This window comes from Gambusia affinis, linkage group LG16, assembly GCF_019740435.1.
Source record: "Gambusia affinis linkage group LG16, SWU_Gaff_1.0, whole genome shotgun sequence".
In the NCBI taxonomy this organism is placed as follows: domain Eukaryota; kingdom Metazoa; phylum Chordata; class Actinopteri; order Cyprinodontiformes; family Poeciliidae; genus Gambusia; species Gambusia affinis.
The window spans coordinates 18,093,627-18,116,566 of record NC_057883.1 but is presented as its reverse complement, the minus strand read 5'-3'; the positions used below and the strand labels follow the sequence as shown (position 1 = coordinate 18,116,566).

The window sequence follows — 22,940 nt, the reverse complement described above, 5'->3', positions numbered from 1 at the left end:
AACTTCTCGTTTTTGTTGCTGTAAAGTACTAAAAATGTCTTCTAGACTGGTCAGCAACCTTTTCAGTTCAAAGAGCCAGATGTTATATTTACTGAATGACAAAGGTTTTAAGTATTCTGAAAGTTAAGACAATTACAATTATATTTATTTTAGAAAAAAAATGAAAAAAAATCAGTTCACATAAATAAATAAAAATCCAAAATATATTTTCCATTCATGTTCAAAGCAAATCTAATGTATAGATAGAGGGGATTTGTGTCACTTCCATATGTGTGACAAAACTAATATGAAGTTATTTTATATTATATCTATTATGTTATCACAACCTTGTAATAAACCCTAAATTTCTATGTTTTATGATTGGTCTGATGTAATATTCTATTTTTAAATATAGTGTTTTCATTAACTGTTATGAGAAAACATTCTCATATAATCAAAACAAAAGCTTGAAAACAGAAATCTATATCATATATTTTACTTATTAAATATGACATATATTTATAGCCTTTAGTCAACAGTTAAATATATGAAATTCATCTGTTTGAGATTGCATTTGTTGTGCTACATAAGAAAAGTTAAATTAAATTAAGAGTAAAAAAGTCAGTGGGTGGGATTGTCCATACTGCAGTTAAGATTACTGGTCTAAAGAATACATATTATGTATCTCATATATTGGACTGAAAATTAATTAATAGATTTTACTTGGAATTATTTAATTATGTATCAAATTGTGTAGTATTGACACACTTAAATGATAATGGATTTATTATTGTGTATGTGAATTTAAGCTAATATCCAGTGATTTGTTTCTTATTTACTGGACTGAGACACTACCAGGACACCCTGTATAATTTATTAAGAGTCACCATAGCCACAGCCCAACAAATAGGCCAACTTACAGCAGCCATTGTTCACTACCAGCAGGTACCAGGTTTGTTGGGCCCCATCAGTCATGCCAACAACTAAAACCTCCAAATCTAAGCGGGAGAAACGCGGGTAAGTGCGGTTATTTGCTGCGTTTACGTGCAAATAAGAAATTACAGCCCCGTTGCGGGTTTTATTCTGTCACAGGAAAGGAAAGAAAAGCTCCAAACATGAGCCAAAAGCCGATAAGGAACCGGACCTGGAGACGGCCAGAGCCAATGCCGCGCTGTGGGAACTGAAACTGAAGATCACCGAGCAGGATCTGTCCGACTACCGGGGCGCCCACCATAACATGGCCCTGCTGAACGAGCAGCTCACCAATCAGCTGTTCCGCTGTGAGCAGAACTCTGTGGACATGACCGGGTATTGGCAGGAAGAAGTAGAGGCCAGAGAGGAGAAGGTCAGGAGGCGATGAGACGCATACAAATTAACAGTCTGTAATGTAAATCTGAAGTGAAATTCTGATCTCACAGATCAGGATGCTTGAAGACAAACTTAGAAAACAAGAGGCCATTGCACTTCTAGAAAGAAACAAACAGGTTGGTGTAAAGCATTGATATTTCATATATATATATACAAACATAAAATGTTATGCAATTAAATGCATTAATTTGTAAAATACAAACTATTATAAGTGTGTGTGAATGGGTGAATGGCTGAATGTAGTATTTTGGTGCTCTCTGAACTACAGGCCATTCATCATTACCATTTTGAACAATAATAATATTTAAAATTGTACTAAAATATAATTTGTACACGAGGATTTGAGCTCTCAAAGGACATGCCCCTGGTCTGTGGTGTTCTGAATCTGGGGCCAAGGACATGTTGTCCTCATGTGTACTGGACTTTCTGACTGGAATATACTGGTTAATCTGGATTGAGAACAGTGTCTCCCAAAACACTGAACTGATCACTGACGTCCCCCAGGGTTGTGTGCTCAGTCCACAAATGTTGCTTCTGATTAATTACTGTGCAGAAGCACTATTTTAAAATCACTTTGGAATAAACAGGAGTAGAAAAGCACAGAAAGGTATTTGAGTTCTGGTACATGTTAGAACCAACATCTCTATTGATGTTATTCTTTCACCATGGTGTTGCCATATATTATTAGGTAAAGGGAGGGTTTGGAAAAGCATGCATAGCATTCCTAAACTTAGTATTTGAAAACTATATGGTGTTTTATTATTATTTATTATTTTTAATATTATTTTCAGTTTTAAAAAAATTTGAATACCAAAATTAAGGTTGAGGCCAACTTAGATTGGCTCCATCTTTTCTTATTTATTGTTGGAAGGTGTGTCGCAACATCAATAACATTGATGTTGCTTTCCCAGTTTTATTTTCTATTGTAATCAATCATGATGAATGTTTATCTAAAAAACCACACATATCTCCCAACACTGCATGTTAAAAGTGTTTTTTATTCCAGGAGCTGCCTTTGGTCTGATTTACTGTGCACATCTTAAACCCGTAGCATGTCAAAAATGTGCTGCGCTGTCTGCTAACAGCTGGTGTTGTGTGTAATTATGTTGGCATTCGCCATGTTAAAAAAACAACAACCAAACAAAGGCACAATAAAATAAAATAAAATAAAATAAAATAAAATAAAAACTCAAAGCCTTGGATTCCAAGTGATGGTCTAATGTTATTTTAATCTACTCCACTAGCCACAGTGAAAAGCATAATTTAAAAGTGCTTGGTCGGGAAAATACAGACACGCTGCTGGTCTTGATGTGTTAACCAGACTTCCATTGTCACACAGGATCCTCAGTCTAGAAAGGCCCCCAAAGGTTACATAACGCACACCAAAGGAACTTATTTAGACTCATACCCGCTCTGACCTCTGTTTCCCACCATAAAAGCCCAAGCTTTTAAGCTCACGTGACAAAGTCAAGTGACAGAAAAACTATTCTTTGGATGGCAGCTGTTTTCCATCTTCTAATTCTTACTTCATGATAGTAAAACCAAACTTCAGAGGATGTAGAAGGACGCATGGTCTGGACCAACTTAAAATGTATGAGGCTGTCACATATGTCCCCTTTTTATAAGAGTTGCAGTTGACTCCTAAAGATGAGACTTTGATGGCGCCTCAAACTCTGCAAGGCGATAAAATGGTTGTATGTGAAAGCGACGAACATGCGAAGCGGTTTGGTCGGGCGAATAATTATTCTGTGCAGCACGAGGGAAATGTTGATCACTTAACTTTAAAGCGGTGAATATTTTTGGAAACCTTACCATAGGATGGGCTACATAGGGGGAAAATTAGAAGATGCAGACCAGCTTGTGTAAATACTGCAGCGCTGATGCAGATGAACGTTTAGAGAGTTATCTGAAGAATAACGATTAGACTCCAAGCTGTAATCAGATGGTTGATAGCCTCTCATTTAGTCGTCATGTCCATGTTTGTGGGCGCGCGTGTTTTCAGTCCCTCATGATTTTGGTCACTTTGTCACATTTTTTCTCAGACTGACTTCTCCACAGTAGCATCTTAAGACATTTAAGATGAATGCGAGAAAGTTGGGTTGTGAATTCTCATCACTGTCTCCAATTTGCATAATTTAACACTGTATCAAACGTGATGGTAGTAATTCATTATATCTAACGGCTTTTGTTCTGTTTTGTCATGTCTGAAAAGGCTGAAGATTTCAAAGCGCTCCAGGGCGAAATGAGAAAAATGGAGGAAAATGAAGCCCAGCTGAAGGAGGAACTCAGTGATGTGAGGAGGTGGAAAACAGGATTAAATATTTTCAATTTGGAAGTCATCATGATGAAACCAACATTTTTGTCTCTCCTTGTAGATGAGAAAAAGCATGGATTTTACACAGAAAGAGCATGAGGAAACACTAAGGAAAACTGAGGACAGATTCCAAAGGGATCAGGTTTAAACACTAAACAGAACTGCATTTTGTTATAATATTGTACTGAATATACAGTGCCTTGCAAACGTTTGCAAGTATTGAACGTTTACAACCACAAACATCTGAGTATTTTATTGAGATTTTATGTGGCATCTTAATACAAACTAGTGGATATATGTATATATATCCAACCAGCTTTATTGTGATATCTCTGAATAAAATCTAGTGCCAAAAGTTCCTATAGTTAAAAAAATAGCATCCACTTGACTGCAGTTAAATCCAGGTGTTCTGTAAAGGCCTCACAGAATTTTTTAAACAACATAAGTGAGCAAATAGCGTCATGAAGAACAAGAAACACATGGGTCATGCGATAGCATGCTTTGAAAACGTTATGGAGAGTTATTCAATCTGTCATTTGAACATGGAAAGAGTTTGGCATAACTGCAATTCTACAGAGACATGAATGTCCCTCTAAGCTCACAGGCCGGTCAAAGAGAGCATTAATCAGCAAAGAAGCCAAGACATCAGTGGTTAGTGTGGAGGAGCCTCAAAGAGGGAAAAACTATTAATTTTTCCACTAATTTGGTATTTATAGAAGTGCGGCAAGAAGAAAGTCATGAGAAGTTCAACATGCAGTTTACACCAGGCCATGTAGGGGACACAGCAAACATGAGAAAGAAAGTATTACGATCAAATAAGACTAAAATGTGTCTATTTGGGAAATGCTATGTGTGGCATCGCCCTGAAAAAAAATCATCCTCACCTTAAAACACGGCAGTGGCTGCATCATGCTGAGGGTATGCTTTTCTTCAGTAGGGACAAGGAAAGTGGTTAGAGTTGACTGTTATTACTGGAAAAGACTTTAAATTGGGGAAGAGGGTCAAAATGTTCTTTAGACCTTTCTCAATGGCTTATAAGGTCTTTGGCTAAAAATGAAAATTCATATTTTGATATAACAATAAATGCAAATTGGGACTATTTTTTCATGGAATGTATGGAACTGCCACAGCAGAATGATACTAATCCATTTTTCTTGTCATTAGGAGGGAAAGACAAGAAAATGATTTGTTGATATCATTTTTCTCTAATATCGACATCCCGTAGAATAAAATCTATCCATCCTCTATTTGAGTTTTATGTTTTCCATTAAAAATAAATCTTCAGTTCTTTAAACATTACAACCAATTTTCCATTAAAATGATTTCTTTTTAAGAAAATATCATGTCACATATGCAGCTCGAAAGTTTTATTCAGTTGGACTGAGGGAAAAAAATTATTGTTAATCTGTCAGAATGGCCCAGTCAAAGATCAGACCTAAAGCCAATCATTTGAAGCCACTTCATCCAATCTGACAGAAAGTTATTATGATGTTCAAAGCTGGTAAAAACTTATATCGAAACTGACTCTACAAAGTAGAGGGGGGGAATGCAAAGCTACACCACTCATTTCAGAGTTTATAGTAAAACAACTGAGAACCATCTATCATATGGCTGCTTTGCTGGTTGTAACATGACAAAAACATTCAAGGGAAATTAACACTTTTCCAAGACATTTTTGCAAAGCCTATATCTATACTTGTTGTATGAGAACAGACAGTGGCAAACCTCAAATATCCCAAGTTACGTGAAGTTATGTAATTTCTTTCTGCAGGCAAGCCTAAAGAAAGAGATGAGGCTCATGTGCAATCAAGAGATAGCAAAGATGAAGCTGGACCACCATGAAGCTATTGTGTGAGTGTGTTTTCACGGCTGTGATGCTGAATTTAAATCCTTTAAAATGCTCTACCAAGCAGAACGTGAAGAAAAAATAATTTCTGTGTAAATATGTGACCAGAATTAATGTTATTTTTTGGATTTGTCATGTTCATGACTGTGTATACTTCCTGAGTCAACTATCACATCTTCATCCATCCCAGAAATGCCTGCAGGAAGCAGAGCATGTGTGGATGACCATAGTTTACTTTTGAGGCTATAGGTTGTGTGTCCTACTCTGGCGGTGATGTTTTCACAGCTCATGGAACATCAACGTTGATCCTGGTGTGGTCTTGCCGGCGTGGTCTGACTGTCCATAATTGATTTAATTTTGAACCTCGAAGTTAAACAAACCAACTCTTTCCCATCCGGTTTTCTGAGAAGGACTTCTTCAAACCAAGAACAGAAATCTGTGACCCTACAGTTAACGTTTCTGTTTGATTTGGTCTTCTTAACCAACTCTACATGTATCATGCTGAGATAAAATCAGAAAGTAAAACAACGGGACAACAGGACTTATTCACAGGGTTTTTATGCAGCTTGGAAACATTTGGAAAAGTATGGAATTATATTTATGTATTTTCCAGGTCTGGATAAATATGAAGTTATAGAAAATGGAAACATGGCTTAAAGGTTGTGTCCTTTTCCTTTTGGTGTCCTTTTCTTCATTATATCATCCCCAGCTCCCTTCCTCATATAGTTATTTCTGTCTTGGCTTCTTTCTTTGTCCTTTCTTTCTTGTTTGCGTCTTTCTTTCTATCCTTCCTTGTGTCCTCTCTTCTTTCTTGTGTTCTCCCTCCCCTCCCTTCGTTCTTCCTCACTTGCTTAAATCCACCCTACCTTTTTCCTTGTGTCCTCCTGTCCTGTCTTTCCTTTCTTGTGGCCTCGTCTTTCTTTCCTTCCTTTCTTGTGTCCTTCTTTCCTCTGCTCCTTCCTTTCTTTCCTACTTTGGGTCCTACCTTCCTTTGCTGTCTTCTATTCTCTTTTCTTGTCTTGTGTTCTACCTCCTGTGACCGCATCTCTATCCTCCCCACCTTCCTTCCTTCTTTGTATCCTCCTCCCTTCACTTCTCATCACATCCTATTAATTCCTGTCTCCTACTCTCCTCCCTTGCATCCTTCCTTTTGTTACTTGCTTGCACCCATTTCCTGTTTTACCCTTTTTGTGTCCTTCCTTTTTTTCCTTCCCTGGAAGGTTTTCTACCTTCCTCCTGTCCTTCGTCCTCTTTCTCTACTGCCCTTTTTTATGTCCACCCCTCCTTGTGTCTTCCCGTCTTTCACTGCAACCTCACTTCCTCTTTTGTCTCCTCTGGAAAGTGTGAGGAAATGTAGTGTCTGCATCTTTATAGCTGGAAACAAATTTCTCAGTCGTCATTTTTGCTTGATTTTTTTCTTTCCTTTAGGAAGATGGAAAGTGCGTTAACTTCTGCTTTCAAGGAGCGAGATCACTTGAATGAAACACTGAAAACTACCATTCAAGAAGCAGAGGCCCTGAAGAAACTGACACATTCACTGGCAAAGGAAAAGCTCTCAGTCATTCTGGAGAAAGTATGTTTCACTCAAAAGACAGCAAATACCAATGTGACTTTTAAGTAGCGTTCCTTGGAAAGAGACCATTTATGCCCTGAAAGTAATTTTCAGTTAGGAAAGTGTTTGTCGAATATGTCCAGAATATATTTCAGGTGGGGTTTTTTCCCCCTTATGTTGTTTATTTGTGCTGACCCTGTGTATTTTGCTTGTGGTCCAACTCCCACCGAGCTCCTGACTGCTGTCCAGGCTCTCAGTGGTCAGTGGTTGCGGCGAGTTTCCACTGGTGTCTGGGTTCTAATTGAATTATCCTTTGGAGCTTTCTGGCACCAATTCGTTTGGATGAATAAGTATTGGGCGCATTAATCTTACCTCTAATGATGATAACAAATCACGAGGAGTAAATCCTTTTCCCTGATGCTTTGGCCACTCACAAGCTACAGCATAAGTAGTTTAGAAGAAGAAGAAGCTTAACTTAAAAGGGCAGTATTATGTTTTTTCCAGGCAAATAGTGACATTGTATAGCACAATCAAGTAACAATTTTACCTTTAGTTGTTATAAAAATGTTATATATATAAAATATGACTTGGCTTGGAGTCTGTAGCTCCAGGGAGGAGCTTTGTGGAAAAGGCGGAGTTTGGTAAAAGTACGTTTTTTGAACAGCTGTATGGTTGCCATGAGAGACCCAAGGATTTCTCAAACATGCATGAAAGAATAAAACTAGCATGTGATGTCAGATATATTTTTAATGGGGGAATAACATTATAGCATATTATAAAGCTCAAGAACATCAATTTTACATATCACACCACCTTGAAGAGGCTTCCACTATTCCTAAACCTGTTCTGATGTGTGATTGGCATTTTTTTCATGCTGAAACAAGAAACTACGTCAAAGTTTCATCAGTCTGACCCAAAATGTCTCATCCATTTCTTGTCTAACTGCTTATCCTTGCAAGATCACAGGGAGGCTGGATCATTGGTTCTCTCCACTGGGCGAGAGACAGGGTACACCCTGGACACACACACTCAATTCAGAGAGATCAGTTGATCTCACAGTCATGTTTTTGGACTGTGGGAGGAAGGTGGAGTATCCTGAGAGAACCCACACATGCTGACAGACCTTTCTGCATGGTTGCTGCATGGCAACCCTGCAAACAATTGCATATCTATGCAACCCTTATCCAATCAATAAGATATTGGTTAAAGAACAGCAGAAATGTGCTTCAGATGTTTTCCAGAGTTAAGATGCCCCATGTAGATGATTGCAATTCAATGAGCGCCTGTAAATGAGCCGTCAATTGAAATTATGTGTGCTGGAAGCGGGGAAACATCTAAAACATGCACAGCAATGGACCAAGGTTGGTGGTCCACCAGTGTGCCTTGCCACATCAACATGGTCTGAGATTCGCCAAAGAAAAAAGAAGAACCTGCTTCTTGCATAATTGAAGACAAACCAAATCTCTTCTAGGGAAAAGTTTTACAGTCAGAGGAGATGAAGCTTGAGCTACTTTTCAACCTAAGAACACTGCACCAGTTGTCAACCATGGTAGAGGCAGGATCATACTGAGGTTCTCTATCTCCTCCAAATTCACTGTATTCTCCACAAATCAGGGACAATATGGTTAAAACCTGAACACGCCTGGACGTTGCAAAGGTCCATGATCCACAACACACACTGTGGTGGAATGATAAAGCTGTCATGACGTGTGGTGGTGATGGTGAATCCGAAATGCACAACAAGCATAAATGAACTGAAGTGAATAATGTGTTTTTCCTTCTTTTTCACTATCAACCTAACAGTGGATTGTGGGGTTATGTGAATCATTAATGAAGGAATAATAAAATATGAACTTACAAACAACAGCAAGAGCAGGAACAATGGGAAGAGGGTGCATTAAGTTAATGGGGAAACCAGCAGGAAGTGAATGACGGATAAGTGGTTAAATGTTGGAATGATCACCAGAACTAGTTACAAACAGGATGCATCTTTGAGGGGAGAACCAAAGGCAGACTGAGGGAAAAAGAGTCATATTGTCACAGGGAAGCAAGGAGGAGTAAACACAAACAAAGAAGCTGGGAAAACAATGACAAAAATGAACCAAACACAATAAATAAATCAATAATAAAGACCTAATTGAAATACTACTGATTGACTGAACTGATATAAAACAGAAACAAGCCTGATCTAATCAAAATAAAGAATAAGAATAAACACAGATAAAGTAACAAAACTATAAACCCAGAAAAAACAAAGATCCTGAAATAAAGCTTCTTGATTGACCCCTGATGCCAGAAGCAGATTCATAGCTGCAGAAAGCTTGTAGATGAGGCACAACTTGCTAAGGGATGTTTAACCAAATTTTACAGGGATAAAATTGAGTTTATGTGTCATTTTGAGCCTATTTTCATGAGTGAAATCCAAAAAAAAAAAAAAAAAAAACAGTTTTACTGTAACAATCATGGTTTTGATGAGTGCATGTATTGCAAATTGGCACTGGATCTTCTCTGCTTTATGCTCTCTCACCCAGGATATGCTCAAGGCGACGGTTAAGAAGGACACGGCAAAGATGGAAGTGAAAGAAAAGAAGCTTTCTGAAGTCATGGCCAAAGCTGCTTCACTGGAGCTGACCCTGGCAGAAATCTCCAGAAAATCTGAGCAGCAGGAAGAGAAGGAGAAGAGGAATCTGGTTACCATCCAGGCCAGCCAGGTAGAGCTGGACAAACTGCAGAAGCTCCTTGCCATGCGAGAGAAGGAGATGCAGCACGTCAAGCAGCTGGCGAAGACCATCGTAGATAAACGCAGAGAGGTGGAGGTATTTTTCCACGAAGCACTGAATCACGTCAGGCAGGAGATTGTTGCCAGCAGACTTCAGAATAAAAAGGAAGCCCTTCAGGATTATCAGCAGAAGTTTAGAGAGGCCACAGCTGGGATGATAAAGTTCCCACCCATCCGTTCCGTCAACAGAAGTCCCAACTACCTCTTTACAGACATGGAGGCAGCCGCGCAATGGTACTTTCTCTTTTCTTTCAGTTATTTTTATAGTGTTATATTCCCCATGTATTCTAAAACCAGTTTCAATGTATTTTATTGGAATTGATTGACCAGAAAGCAATAGTGTATAAATATGAAGTTGAAGTTTCCTTCTACACGTAACCTCTAAATGTATAGTTGTTTCAAACCAGACAACTTACTGCTTTCAAAATAATGATCAAGGTTAGAATTTGTTTCCTATAGTAACAAGAAACTCAAAGTAATCCTGTTTGCAAACAGCCAAAGGTAAAATTGAGCCTTTTTAGGTATTCCTTTCTTTCATAAGATCGAATAAGTTCTGCAGTTCTGTTGGTAAAAGATACTTTTGAAATTTTAAGTCCATATCACTGATCACTTTCGACAATGGTTTTGTTTGCAATGGGCTCACCCAGAGCAGCATAAAAGAATATCATTGTAAAAGGGGATAATTAAAAATGCATTAATCAGGTTTCAGATATTCATTTTGTGTCCTTCCACTTCATAAACCTTCAGTAAAACACATTAAAAGATGTGATTGTAATGTGAGAAAATTAAAGACTCATGACTTAATGACACAGAGGTCTGATTTGCCTTCTGTTTGTCTGAAGGTCCCATCCTCCCAGCGATGAGGTCAACATGTCTCAACTCACTTGGGAGCAAAAGGAAAAAGTGCTTAGCCTCCTCTTTGCTAAAATGAATGGACAGACGGTAAGGTAATAAAACATCCCTTATCCCTTATGTTTCACACAGCTAAACTATTATTAGGATTTGTGCTCACTGCCTGCATTAAAATCCATTTGTTTTCCTCTAAAATGAACCAAAAACTTCTGCATCAATTAACTCAGAAGAACAAAGTGCAGTGACACCATGCACTTAGCTCAAATTGAAAATGCTGACTCCTCCCTCGCTTTAATGCCTTAAACAGCCATTTTCTCGGCAGAAGAGGATACCATAAAACATAAGTTAGGCTTCGGCCAATTTTCTTTTCCATCCAGATGCTTAAAAAGAATGAAGAAAGAGTCTGGGCACAATAGTAAAAATAGGCCCGGCCACAGAGTCGTGTGCTTGGAAACAAACATCTGGTCACAACGATTTTTCTTCCAGCTCATTGGTCTCCTCTTCACGTGCACAAGCAGTTTATTTTGTCCTTTGAACGCTTGTGGTTGGAGAGCAGCTGGTAACATGATTTCCAGAGGATTGTGCAGGGGTTCTGAACGTATGGAATAAAGCGGGAAAGACGGGAAGTATATTCATGTGGTCTGGCATCCAGCCTGACCTTTTGGTAAAATAAGACAATCAGTAAGCAGGATCTAAATCTAGTTGACCCATAATAACTGCATTAGGAGTAAAAAAAAAAAAAAAAAGCCCCCCAATGTGTTATACAAAAATGGCCTTTCATTTCTGTGTTCTCTATTTAACTGCAACCTCTTGCATTTCCCCCCTGATAGGAAAGTCTGCAAGCATCAGGATCTCTGTGCTTCCAGTGAGGAATGGAAAGAGACTCTTTGACACCAACGCTGCTGAGCTCAAACACACACATAAAAAAAATGGCACAGATATAAAAAATTTTTAAATGTTTTACCTCATCCTTACAATTTAGAAAGCCTGCACAGATTTATTGGTCCCACATTGCATGTTTAGCGGAAAAAGTAGTGGCTGCGTGAACATCAGTTCCTATATGTGATTTATCAAGACAGTTTGCATTTTAGTGATGCATAATGATGACTGTCCTCCAGAATTAGAGAGAACTGCCGGGGCGCTCATTGGCCTCCAGGCGCCGGAGTCCATTCTGCCCTCAACCCCAAACAGCCTGTCGGATACGCACCACACCGCATGACCTCTGTGCAGCCTTTGCAACTCTCATCTCCTTCCTTCGCTATGCGCCTTCGCTTTGTGTGCTTCCCGAGGAGTGTCAGTCAGGAGTACAGAACAGTAAAAAAAATTGGTTTGTGTTCCTTTCAGCTGTTTTTACAATGCATGTGGTTTTAATTGTGTATTTTATGCATAAAACAAAAACAAACAGTGGTTTCCACCATGAAAACAAACAATCTTTTAGGACCCAACAAGATTTATTAGTGTTTCCTCTTCTGCACAGCTCTGCAGACATTCATTCAGCATCTAAGCACACTGTTTACATACAAAGTATTTAAAATGGGTGTTGCTTCACGTGTTGCTTCATTCATTTATCTATGAACATATACTGTAGTTTGTTTTCTTTCTGGAAGAAAACTTGAAGTTACATCAGAAGCACTTGAAGAATGAGGCATTCAGCGTCCCATTGTTGGCATGGTAACGGCAGGACTTTTCAAGGTAGCGTCTTCAGCTTTCCATTGTGAGGTTATGGTTTTGATCTGCGTGTAGAACTGGATGCCCTAAAGAGATAAAAATTCAATAATGAAATACTAATCAGACTGATCATATCCACCAACTTCAGAGTACTTTAATGACCAACTCAAAAGCAGCATATAGCTTACAGGAAAAGGATGCATAGTTTAAGACTTTTTACAGATACAAGTTTGAAAACTATTTTGCATACATATTCAACATGAGTCAAAACTTTGTGGAAGCATCTTTCGCTGCAATTACAGCTGCAGGTCCTTCTGGTTCAGGTTTCAGACCATTTTCAAGTAATGCCATAATAATCCAAGTACACCCTCTCACTAACCAATAAACTTTAATTTCTATACAACATTTATCATGGGAAGTGGAAGACATTTTAAGTACCCCAAAATAAATAAAAAATAAATAAAATTAGTACTTAAGTCTCTGTAAAAAGCAAGAAATAAAAAAACATTCAAAAAAGGGCAAGTTGAGACCAATGCACTAAACTGAAAACTTATCATCCAGTGTTTGGTAGAAAGAAAGATGAGATAAACAAACAAAAATAAAGCAAATGGGAATCATTAAGCTTGTTTAAATTTATCATGCAATTAATTAATTCAATTCTTATTGCGACAAGCTTAGCTGTATGTTTTGCATCGTTTTCCTGCTGGACAGTGGATCAATATTTGGCTGCATTTCTCTTCCAATCATTTTTTACAAATTTCCTTGCTGAAGAAAAACATTTCCACAGCATGATAATGCCACTGCCATGCTTCACAGTGCATATTATGTTTATGTAGTCTAAAAAGTTTTTATTCTCATCAGATCAGAATACCTTCTTCCACAGGTTTGCTGTGTCCTCTATGTGACTTTAATCTGGACTTCTTATCACTTTATTTTAATAATCAAGCATTTCTTCCATAAAGAATAGATTTGGGAAGGCCACTGTCCTGTTGAAAATTCCCATCCTCTGAGATGTGAATCTCTGCAGCTCCTCCACAGTTACCAGCTTGTCAGTCTATATGTAAACATGAATTTACTGCACACTTCTGTTCTTAGATGTTGGATTGAACATTGAGGTTAGCGTAAAGGGAGATAAATATAAATGTGCACATCCTATTAAATCCCAATTAAATACATTGAAGTTTGTGGTTGTAAAGTAATAAAAGGTCACAATAGGTTACCTACTATGCTTCCTTGAACAGGTCAGGATAAGTGTATGGACTATATAACACATGTTTTGCACAAACTAATTTTTATATAATGAGCTTTTAGTCTGCTCATTTTTTTAATATATCGAGCTCTTTTTTATAACAAGCTGTTTTAGGGCCTCTTGTCTCTTTAAATCCAAAGAAGCTGCTGCTGACCACGCCCCCCCAACTCAACATTTACGCCCGCATGTGAAAATGGGTGCAAACAGATGTGTAATTATACACCCATACTTCTTTAAAAAGCAGAAGTTGAGCCTCCTGCACAACCAACAAGAATCCAGCAAGTGGTTTCTGGATAGTAACTCAACAACAAAACACTTGTCTTTTTCAGCAGCCATTCTACAACACATACAGCAACAAAAACCATCTGGCCAAATGTGCTAGAGCTCTGCTGGGGTTGCTGGAAACAAGGTGAGCTTTGCTGTGGTTGCTAGGTGAGGGGCAGTGCTGATTCTGGAGGTTTTTGAAACGGCTCATTTTCCAGACACCAAAAACATTAACTGGCAGAGTGGTTGTTTCAAATGATCGGGCTGTTTTCAGAAGCAGTAAAAATCCAAACGGAAGTACAAAAATATGCAAAACAGCTCTTACTTGCTTCCCATAGAAGTTTGTGTCTCCTCTGAAGGATCCTCTTGATCCAGTGAAGGAGAACATTGGCAGCGGCACAGGGATGGGCACATTGACTCCAACCTGCACACAAACAAGCATTGTCCCTTTCATTTCCTTAAGTGTAAGTTTTGTAAAACAGTTCCAGGAACCCAAATTACTGGGATGATCAAGATGCAGCTGACAAAAAGATGCGGCGCATTCATGCTTGTTGAAAAAACAAGCCTACATGTTCGCAATAAACAAAGCCGAACCTGCGGCTTGCATCTGCTCCTTTTAAAGCGCTGCATGCCCTTATTAGAGGGATGAAATGCTAAATAAAACATTCTGTTTTGAAAACTGCAGAGCCATGGTTGGTTTAAGATGTTTGAAAGAGCGGGAAGACGTTTTGACTCTCTAGGGCCTTTTGGCGAAGGTGCGCCGAGTGGAAAAGGAAAAAAAGAAAAACGAAAAGTAGATGTTTGTTGCACAGAGGTTTTGGAAAGGAGTGCAGCACATGGCCTGCACAACATTCCCCGACATGTGAACAGCAAACACAGGGCACAACCAGGCTCCACAGGCAAACAAACAGGGTGAAGGCTGGCCGTAGTCTGCTGAACACAAACCCTGGAATCCCTTTTGAGTTTTAATTTGAGAATTCCCTGCTCCGGATGCTACCTGTAAATACATTTCTATACCCTTCTGTTTTCCTGTAACACACACATGTTTGCCTTATCTATTTGGAGCCTCAGATGGCGGTGAAGTGGAGAAAACAGGGTTACCCGAGGTGTGTATTTTAGGTGAGGAGCAAACAAGAAGTTACGTGGCATGGAATTTTTTATTTTTTTTCCTTTTTTAAATATGTGAAGATTTTCAAACTGAATCGTGATGTGCTCCCCGCTGCTGGAGATGCAGCTCAGACATGACAGAGGGATGTGAATGCCTCCTTTCTCCCGGGACGGAGGGGCGCATTTGGAGGACACAGCCACCCACCTGGCCCACGTCCACCTCATGAGTGTATTTGCGCGCCGCGGCACCATTTGTGGTGAAGATGGCTGTGCCGTTGCCGTAGGGGTTGTTGTTGACCAGGCGGATGGCATCGTCGAGACTGTCTGCCTCGAGGACAATCAGGACGGGTCCGAAAATCTCCTCCTTGTAGCACTTCATCCCGGGCTGAGAAGAAATATTTCAAAAACATTTTAAAAATCAGACTAAAAACAAAACATTCAACATTGTCTCAACAAAACCTGATTCAGTTTATTTGAGTGGGATTTTCAAATACATTTTCTTTCACTTTCTGCTTGAACAAAATGAATTATCTAAACATTTTGGTGAGTATTTGTGTTCATCCCCCTTTACTCTGATACTTTTAAATTAAAGTTAATGCAACCAACTCCCCTGAGAAGTTTCCATCTTTTGCTTTAAATCGTATAAAACTGAGCAGTTTGTAAATATATAAAGGTACTAAAAATGCCAGTTTTAGATGTTTTGTTAGTTTTTTCATCTTCAAAGATGAAAAAACTAACTAACTAAAACAGGTTTTAGTCCCACCACTAAAACTTGTTTTTATAAAACTGCTTTCTATAGTTGTTTATGCATTGTTGCTTCTTGCGACATACTTTGTGGTTTTAATAACTAGAAAGTGTCTTCATACATATTTTAGGGAGCAAACTATGCAGGTTGACTTTCTTTTGTAATTTGTAACTCATGAAATGCAAAGGTTGGATTGTTTTTCTTTATCCTAAAATCCCAAAACGGAACTAAATGTGTAGTTATTTAGTTTAACCTTTTGGTTTAAATATTTATAAAAATCGGTGAGTTATTGTTTTTCACAGTGGCAGTAAGGTTTTGTGGCTCTAGACAAGTTTTTATGTTGGAGGGGAGAAATGGCTTTTTAGGATTCATGTGTTAGAAAGTCCCAGTAAAAGTTCTGGCATAAATCCCATTGAGAATCAGTTGCAAAACATAAATACTGATGTTCACAGCTACTAAATTTATTGTGACTCCAAATCACCTGTTTTGACTGAGACTGAACTATTTTTTGGTGAATAAATCAAATAAAATCCAACTTAAATACATTGAAGTTTGTGGTTCTAATGAGAGAAAACGTCAATTGGTTTGAAAACTTTGTGTGAGGCAGTGAAAATATCCACACATACTGTGACGTTGCCGATGATGGTGGGTCCGACAAAGTTGCCATTCTCATAACCCTTAACCTTGACGTTTCGGCCATCAAGGAGAAGTTGAGCTCCTTCATCCACACCACTCTGGACGAGACTGCAGACTCTGTCTCTGGCCTGTGGGGAGATCAGGGGCCCCACATCCGCACCAGGCTGGTCCCCTAGCCGGCAGGGGCCCAAACACAAGCAGTTATAGTGTTATACATCATAGCACACCAGCTCCAATCACATTCGCACTTGTCCTCCACCGAGGACGACCCCGGATGGTTGTGGCTTTCCTGTTCCAAATTTACTGTGACTCCACATCACTTTAAGCAGTCATAGCCGATCTTCGCTTCACCTCACATCAACTTTTTTTCTGAGAGGATCTGACGGTCAAAAACCGCCATTTAGGTCTGGTCTGCAGATCTGGCCACAAATTTGCAGCATGACTGCCTCGACAAGCCCTGCGCTCCCAGCTGACTCCAAATGGAAATTACAACAGAGCATCAGCCGAGAGGTGAGGTTAGGGCGGCGTGGGTGGCCCGGGCTCGACTAAACCAAAGGGCCCCGTGTGAGAGCGGGCTTCTTGAAAGGCGGGTGTGACTTGCGGGTGTGGTACCTGCGTTCACGCGCAGAGCCTTGGCACGCTCCACCAGCTCCGGCAGCCAGCGCCGAGCCTCGCCTACCAGGATGGCCGTGGACAGGGCCATACAGCGCTGGCCCGCCGCCCCGAACGCCGCGCCCACAAGCTGGTTCAGAGTGTTCTCCTTGTTGGCATCGGGCATCACCACACCATGGTTCTTGGCGCCCTGCATTGCACAAGGAGTGGTTAACCTTCAGCTCTTTGATCTCCTGCTTGTTTGTAACAAATAAGGTTATTGTTCTAAACAAACTGCGGGTTAAATTTTATAGTTGACATCCTGCACATTTTGGTTCTAGTTAGGAATGAGGAGCACAAATAAAAATATCCCTTTTCCCCAGTGACACACAGCTGTAATCGGCTTTCCACACGCATCAGTGCATTTGAAAGTCACTAATATGAACAGAGGCCAAAAACATATTAAAGAATCTGTTGTGCAATACCGCCACCTTCTGGGGATTTGCAGCAATTGCAATAACTTTATTGCACTCACCATGTTGGATTGGACCCTTTTGCCATTTTTAGATCCCCTTTCATAAATATACTCCCCGGCTTGGTTTGAGCCAACGAAGCTGATGGCTTTGATGGCGGGGTGGTCACAGATGAAATTCACAGCTGAGGAAGAAAAATGTTGAATGAATAAACAAAAAATATTTCCTCCTTACAGATTTATCCTGTTTTTTCCCAAATATTTCCAGGTCAAATGCAAAAATATAATTCCTCCATTCTGAATGTCTTGGTTAGACACTAAGAATTAAGAACTAAGAATTAAAAGCATTGAAATAAGTTATATTCAGTCATATTTCAGGTAACTTGAACCAACTCTCACCAGCATGCTGCCCATGTATGACGTTCAGTGTCCCGTCCGGAGCACCGGCGTCCTGCAGCATCTTGGCCAGCAGCATGGCGCAGGTGGGCACGCGCTCTGACGGCTTCAGCAGGTACGTGTTGCCGCACACCATCCCCATGGGGAACATCCACAGGGGGATCATGGCGGGGAAGTTGAAGGGAGCAATTCCGGCGCACACACCGATGGGAAGACGGTAGGTGTAGGTGTCCATGTCCTTGGTGATGGAGGGCAGAGTTTCTCCCAGCATCAGAGACGTGATGCTGCAGGTGTGCTCCACCACCTCTGAAATAGCAACACAATGAAAGATATTTCTTCTGTGGCTGAAACGTGACAAAACGGTGGAACGTTTTTTTTTTTGCTTTGTTTTGCCAAACGGCGTATATCGGCCTTACTAACTGAGTAAGTGACTAACACTGAGATAGGGGTGGGCATTTATTATTTATTCTGAACATTTTCTAATCATAGTAGGATGTTGATTCATCAATGATAAATGACGATGATAAATTCCAATAAATTGTCTGTATTGTTATTTGAACTATTTTCACCACTGTTTGTTCAATTAGAGTATCTTCAATATAATGAACATTTGAAAATATGATTAAAGGCTGTGGCTGTGTAAAGTTTTGCGATACAAATCACACTTTTTTATGTGACTGGTATCCTAAAGAAGAACATCATCAGTGGGCAGTGTTTGTATTTGTGAAGCTACAACAGTCACAGTCATGCAATTACTTTAAAAAAGTAATAACTAGTTCTTATTTTCACTTTTATTGTAATCACAAAAACGCCACAAAATATTGTGACAAAACTTTCAGTCCAGATTGCCCACCTTTAATTCAGAATAAGTTAAAAAGCAAAGAAAAAACTTCAAAAAGACCTTCAGAAATTTGTAGAAGTCAACCTGCTTAGACATAATGCAAAAAAACTGTAGTTTAAGACTATTAGTTCAAGGTTCAAGAGCAAACTGACCTTGGCTGCTGATTTTACAAAGAAAGAACTAAAACAACTTGTTTTCATTTTTCCGACACCATGCATAAAAATGCAAATATTTATCTTCAGGTTGTTCCTTGTTCAGGGAATCTACATGCATGTCACTGAAACTTACGCAACCCTCTGAACACGTCTCCTTCTGCATCTGCCAGGGTTTTTCCCTGCTCCAATGTGATGGACTTGGCAAGTTCTTTCTGAAACAGAACCAGAGGTTCAGCTCAAGTACTAAACACTTGGTAAGGTGATCATCAAACCTTGATGTTCTGTAAATGTTTTACCACATTTTGTGCTTGTGGTAAATGTTTTACCACAAGCACAACATTTAGACCTCTGATCAGCAGGATGTTGCCAGATTCAGGGCATCTCAGGCTGAGCAACCTTCTTTACTCACAATGTTGTCCTTGATAAGCTGCTGGTAGCGCAGGAAGATCTGCTGCCGGGACAAAATGGAGGTCTCAGACCAAGAGCGAAAGGCTCTGGAGCAGGAATCTACAGCAGCCAGCATCTCCTCCTGGGTGGCTTTGGGCACACGCGCAATCACTTCATTGGTAGCCTGCAAAAAACAAGAGAACAGGCAAAAATGAGATTAAGAACATAATTGAAACTTGATAAACTGTGACTGGCGAACTTCAGATGAAACACTGAAAACCATTACTGAAACTGAGAACTCCCTCCATTTCTGTTTATATACCTGCCAACAGCAACCCCTTATTTACACTTTTTTTAATTTAACAATCAAAAAAGGTTAAGAACATATGCTTTCTCCAGCTAATGGTTTTATTTTTTTTGATGTGCTATAAAAATAATGTAAATAACAAAAAATGATTCAAATCAAAGTTTACAAAAGGAAAATCAGAAATAATTCTGGCCAATAGAAGTTTGATTAGTACATTTCTACAAACAATACACTGATAAACTTCTTCAGGTTTGGTACAACACTTACAGGATTGTGAATATCAAGCCATTCTGAGGATTTGGACTCTACAAATTTTCCATCGATGAACAGTTTAACAGTAGACTGTAAGGAGACAAATAATATAAATCATATCCATGCATAACACAATAGGACCAAAATGAGTCCGATTCACAAACAAATGTATTTTCACTCACCACTGAGGAGGAGGAATAGCACAGACGGCCAGTTTTAGGATGGACCTGTTAAAAAATTGATTTTCAGTAATAATGTAAAGGCTGTAAAATTATACTGAGATTCTCTTTCTGTACATTTTTGGCATTGAACTCTTTATGCAATATTAACTAACCTTTCAGCTAGTTAGTTGAAACTATTTATTAGTTCTGCTACCCCAGGACACGTCAGCTATGAATTTTTATCATTCTAACATTTATGCTTGTTTGGTACAACCAATACCTCTTTTTATATGAATATTAAAAGGTTGCATATTTCTACCTGTGCATCATGAATAATACATAATAATTTACATATCAAAACATCAAGAAGTTAGGTTTTTCTTATTGAAAAACCTAACTTTTTTACTAGGTTTTTCAATAAGAACAATGGTTTTCCACCAAACACTCTTTCTGTTATAAAGCATTTAGATCTTATAATTTCGAGCTTTGCCACAGAATATTTTACTCACTATTGTCTCTCAACTTCACAAACTGAAAGCAATTTAGTTGAAGTATTTTTTCTTTTCCACTTTTGCTTCTTTTTAGATCTTCATCTAGCAGGTTGTCCACTTAATTAGAAGCTCAGTTTTTAAACCAATTTTCAGTTGAAAGTAAAGTTACTTTGCAGATTTCTGACAATCTTCTCTTCTACTTTGAGGTGCTATTTCACCAGATCACAAGTCTAATTGCACTTTTTACATGATTTATTATGTTCAAGCAACTGTTTTTTATTCACTGCTGCTTATTTATCAGTTTTTGTTTTGAACATACATATTTCAGTAGAGTACCTCAAAGTTCTGCCTTTGTTTTTTTTATCATGTCTTTATATTTTTAGAACTGTTTTTGTGTTGACTTCAGCTTCTTTAACATTTGGCAGGCAAAAGTTTTGCTTCTTTCCCAGATAAGATAGTCATGCTTTTCCAACGTTTCTGACCATTTGTTTTTTAAAAGTTTTCTCAAATTAACTTAGAACTTTTCATAATTATTCAGCTGAATTTTTTCAGCTTACAGCCTTCAAAACCACATCTAAGCAGGAAGTGCAATTTATTCAAGTTATAATTGTTTTGTGAAAAACTTATAAAGGCAAGTTTAGTTTGCCAGTTTATGGAAATGTGCATATAACCAGTTATATTATATATATATATATATATATATATATATATATATATATATATATATATATATATATATATATATATATATATATATATATATATATATATATATATATATATATATATGTTAATGAAAAAGGGGACAAAGGCAAGCTGAGTGGAGGGCACAGAGGAAATGAGAGCAGAAAGAAAATAATTAGTGGCACTGATAAGGCAAATTGCTTGAATTTGCTTATTACTACCACACAAGTAAATCTGTGCATTTTAAAGAAGCGTGCTATCTGAGGTTAGGTGAATATTTATTTTGCTATCAATTTAAAACGAAAGAAACATGGTAAGTTTCTCCTATCTATCTTAACCCTTATCTGCAACGCACACATGGTGCAGCACATGACATTGTAACTTTCTAAACAACAGATGAAATGAATGCTTGTTTTATTTAAACAGATTTAAAGCCGAATTAAAGCTCACCTTGGTTCTAAGCACTGATCTTAATGCTAATGCTGCCATGGTGAAATGTTTTTTCTCCCAAGACGACCTGATGTCACAGATCCTGCAGGTAGCGCGATGGTCCAAGAGCAGTCAGAATCCTCCCTCACGGACAAGGATTACTTGGGGGCAGGCCTTAGCAAAAATCAAGGCTTCCTATTGGCCCAAATGTACTCACGCCCACAAATAAAGACCTGTGATTGGTCTGATTGCTGAACCATCTGTCCAATCAATATTAGATATAACGCACATTTCCGCCATGAAACAGGTCAACACTGAGCATAGAAATAAAAGAGCAGAAGCCACATTGCTGTCAAATTGTAAAGATACGTCAGCGGGATGGCCATATTGCGAGGGTCAAGTTCAACCTTGTTAACTGATCCAAATCATATATGAAACAAGGTTTACATTTGATAAATTCTTGTGTTTTGTTTATAAGTCATCTCCGTACTAGAAATGAAGGTTGTTCAGACAAAATTACAAAAATATCTGTAAACTTAAAACTGCAATGAAACAGAATCTGCTTAAAATACACTTATCTTAATTTACACATCCTGTCTTCTTGTCCTAGCATTATGCAGTTATCAGCATGTTTTACAGTGATATGAAAAATAATTATAACTTCATAATTTTTGTGATATTGTCTATTGAGCTGTTTAACTTTGATTTCTCTTTTTCAGTTATATTATCTAAAACTATTTAAGTTTATTTTTTCAAATATTAATACCAGTAAACATTACAATACCTACAAGTAATATAGATCAGCTTAGAATATGTATTTTATATCTGTGATTTATTTATTGTACTTTTATTTACCGCATAGCAAAATTACATTTGAAAACTTGTCATTCATTTATTTGTTATTTTCTTTTACAGCAGTCATAGGGGTGTTATCTGGTCCACTTTGCTGTCTTTTTCTGGAACACTTTTGATTTTCTCTCTTTATGTGAACAGCTTAAATAAGTTTATTACATAGTATTATTATTTTAGAACCATTTTCTTTAAACCAGTGTTCCACTTTTAGACACTAAAACAAAAATGGTCACGATAATAAAAAATATAAGAGAGGGTTTCTCTTTTAATTCTAAAGCTTTAAATAATAATGCTATTTAATAGTTATAATGTTTTAAACCAGCTTTAAACTGATTATAATCCCACCTTGAGAATGAAAAGATATATACAAGGTATTGTCATTTTTTTTCTACCTGACAGTTTTCCTCTTAGTCCTAAAGTAAAATTATCTTATTTGAACGATCAAGAATCTATTTTTACCTGAATTGTTTATTAAACCCCGCTAAATGCCAGTCCCAACATGGTGGCGACATAAACGTGTGAAGAGGACGCTCGTGCAGCGTCTTTTATTGTACATCTATGAC

At 38.3% G+C, this 22,940-nt stretch overlaps 2 protein-coding genes across 2 annotated transcripts; one reads left to right on the top strand and one right to left on the bottom strand.

The window, feature by feature from the left end:
- Nucleotides 1-952: 952 nt before the first annotated feature.
- LOC122846387 (basal body-orientation factor 1-like) lies at nucleotides 953-11,581 on the top strand. Its single transcript, XM_044143330.1, has 10 exons — nucleotides 953-996; nucleotides 1,072-1,324; nucleotides 1,398-1,463; nucleotides 3,560-3,640; nucleotides 3,723-3,803; nucleotides 5,433-5,512; nucleotides 6,936-7,080; nucleotides 9,591-10,072; nucleotides 10,681-10,785; nucleotides 11,521-11,581. The coding sequence occupies exons 1-10, from the start codon at nucleotides 953-955 to the stop codon at nucleotides 11,579-11,581; spliced, it is 1,398 nt and encodes a 465-aa protein (XP_043999265.1).
- Nucleotides 11,582-12,122: 541 nt separating this feature from the next.
- Nucleotides 12,123-21,684, bottom strand: aldh6a1 (aldehyde dehydrogenase 6 family, member A1). The gene is made up of 12 exons (XM_044143329.1): nucleotides 21,547-21,684; nucleotides 19,943-19,987; nucleotides 19,776-19,850; nucleotides 19,224-19,385; nucleotides 18,948-19,026; nucleotides 17,822-18,124; nucleotides 17,486-17,607; nucleotides 16,972-17,161; nucleotides 16,350-16,531; nucleotides 15,184-15,363; nucleotides 14,197-14,295; nucleotides 12,123-12,444 (listed from the first exon to the last, which is right to left on the bottom strand). Exons 1-12 carry the CDS (start codon nucleotides 21,583-21,585, stop codon nucleotides 12,340-12,342), a joined length of 1,581 nt encoding a protein of 526 aa, XP_043999264.1. The 5' UTR covers nucleotides 21,586-21,684; the 3' UTR covers nucleotides 12,123-12,339.
- Nucleotides 21,685-22,940: the final 1,256 nt, after the last annotated feature.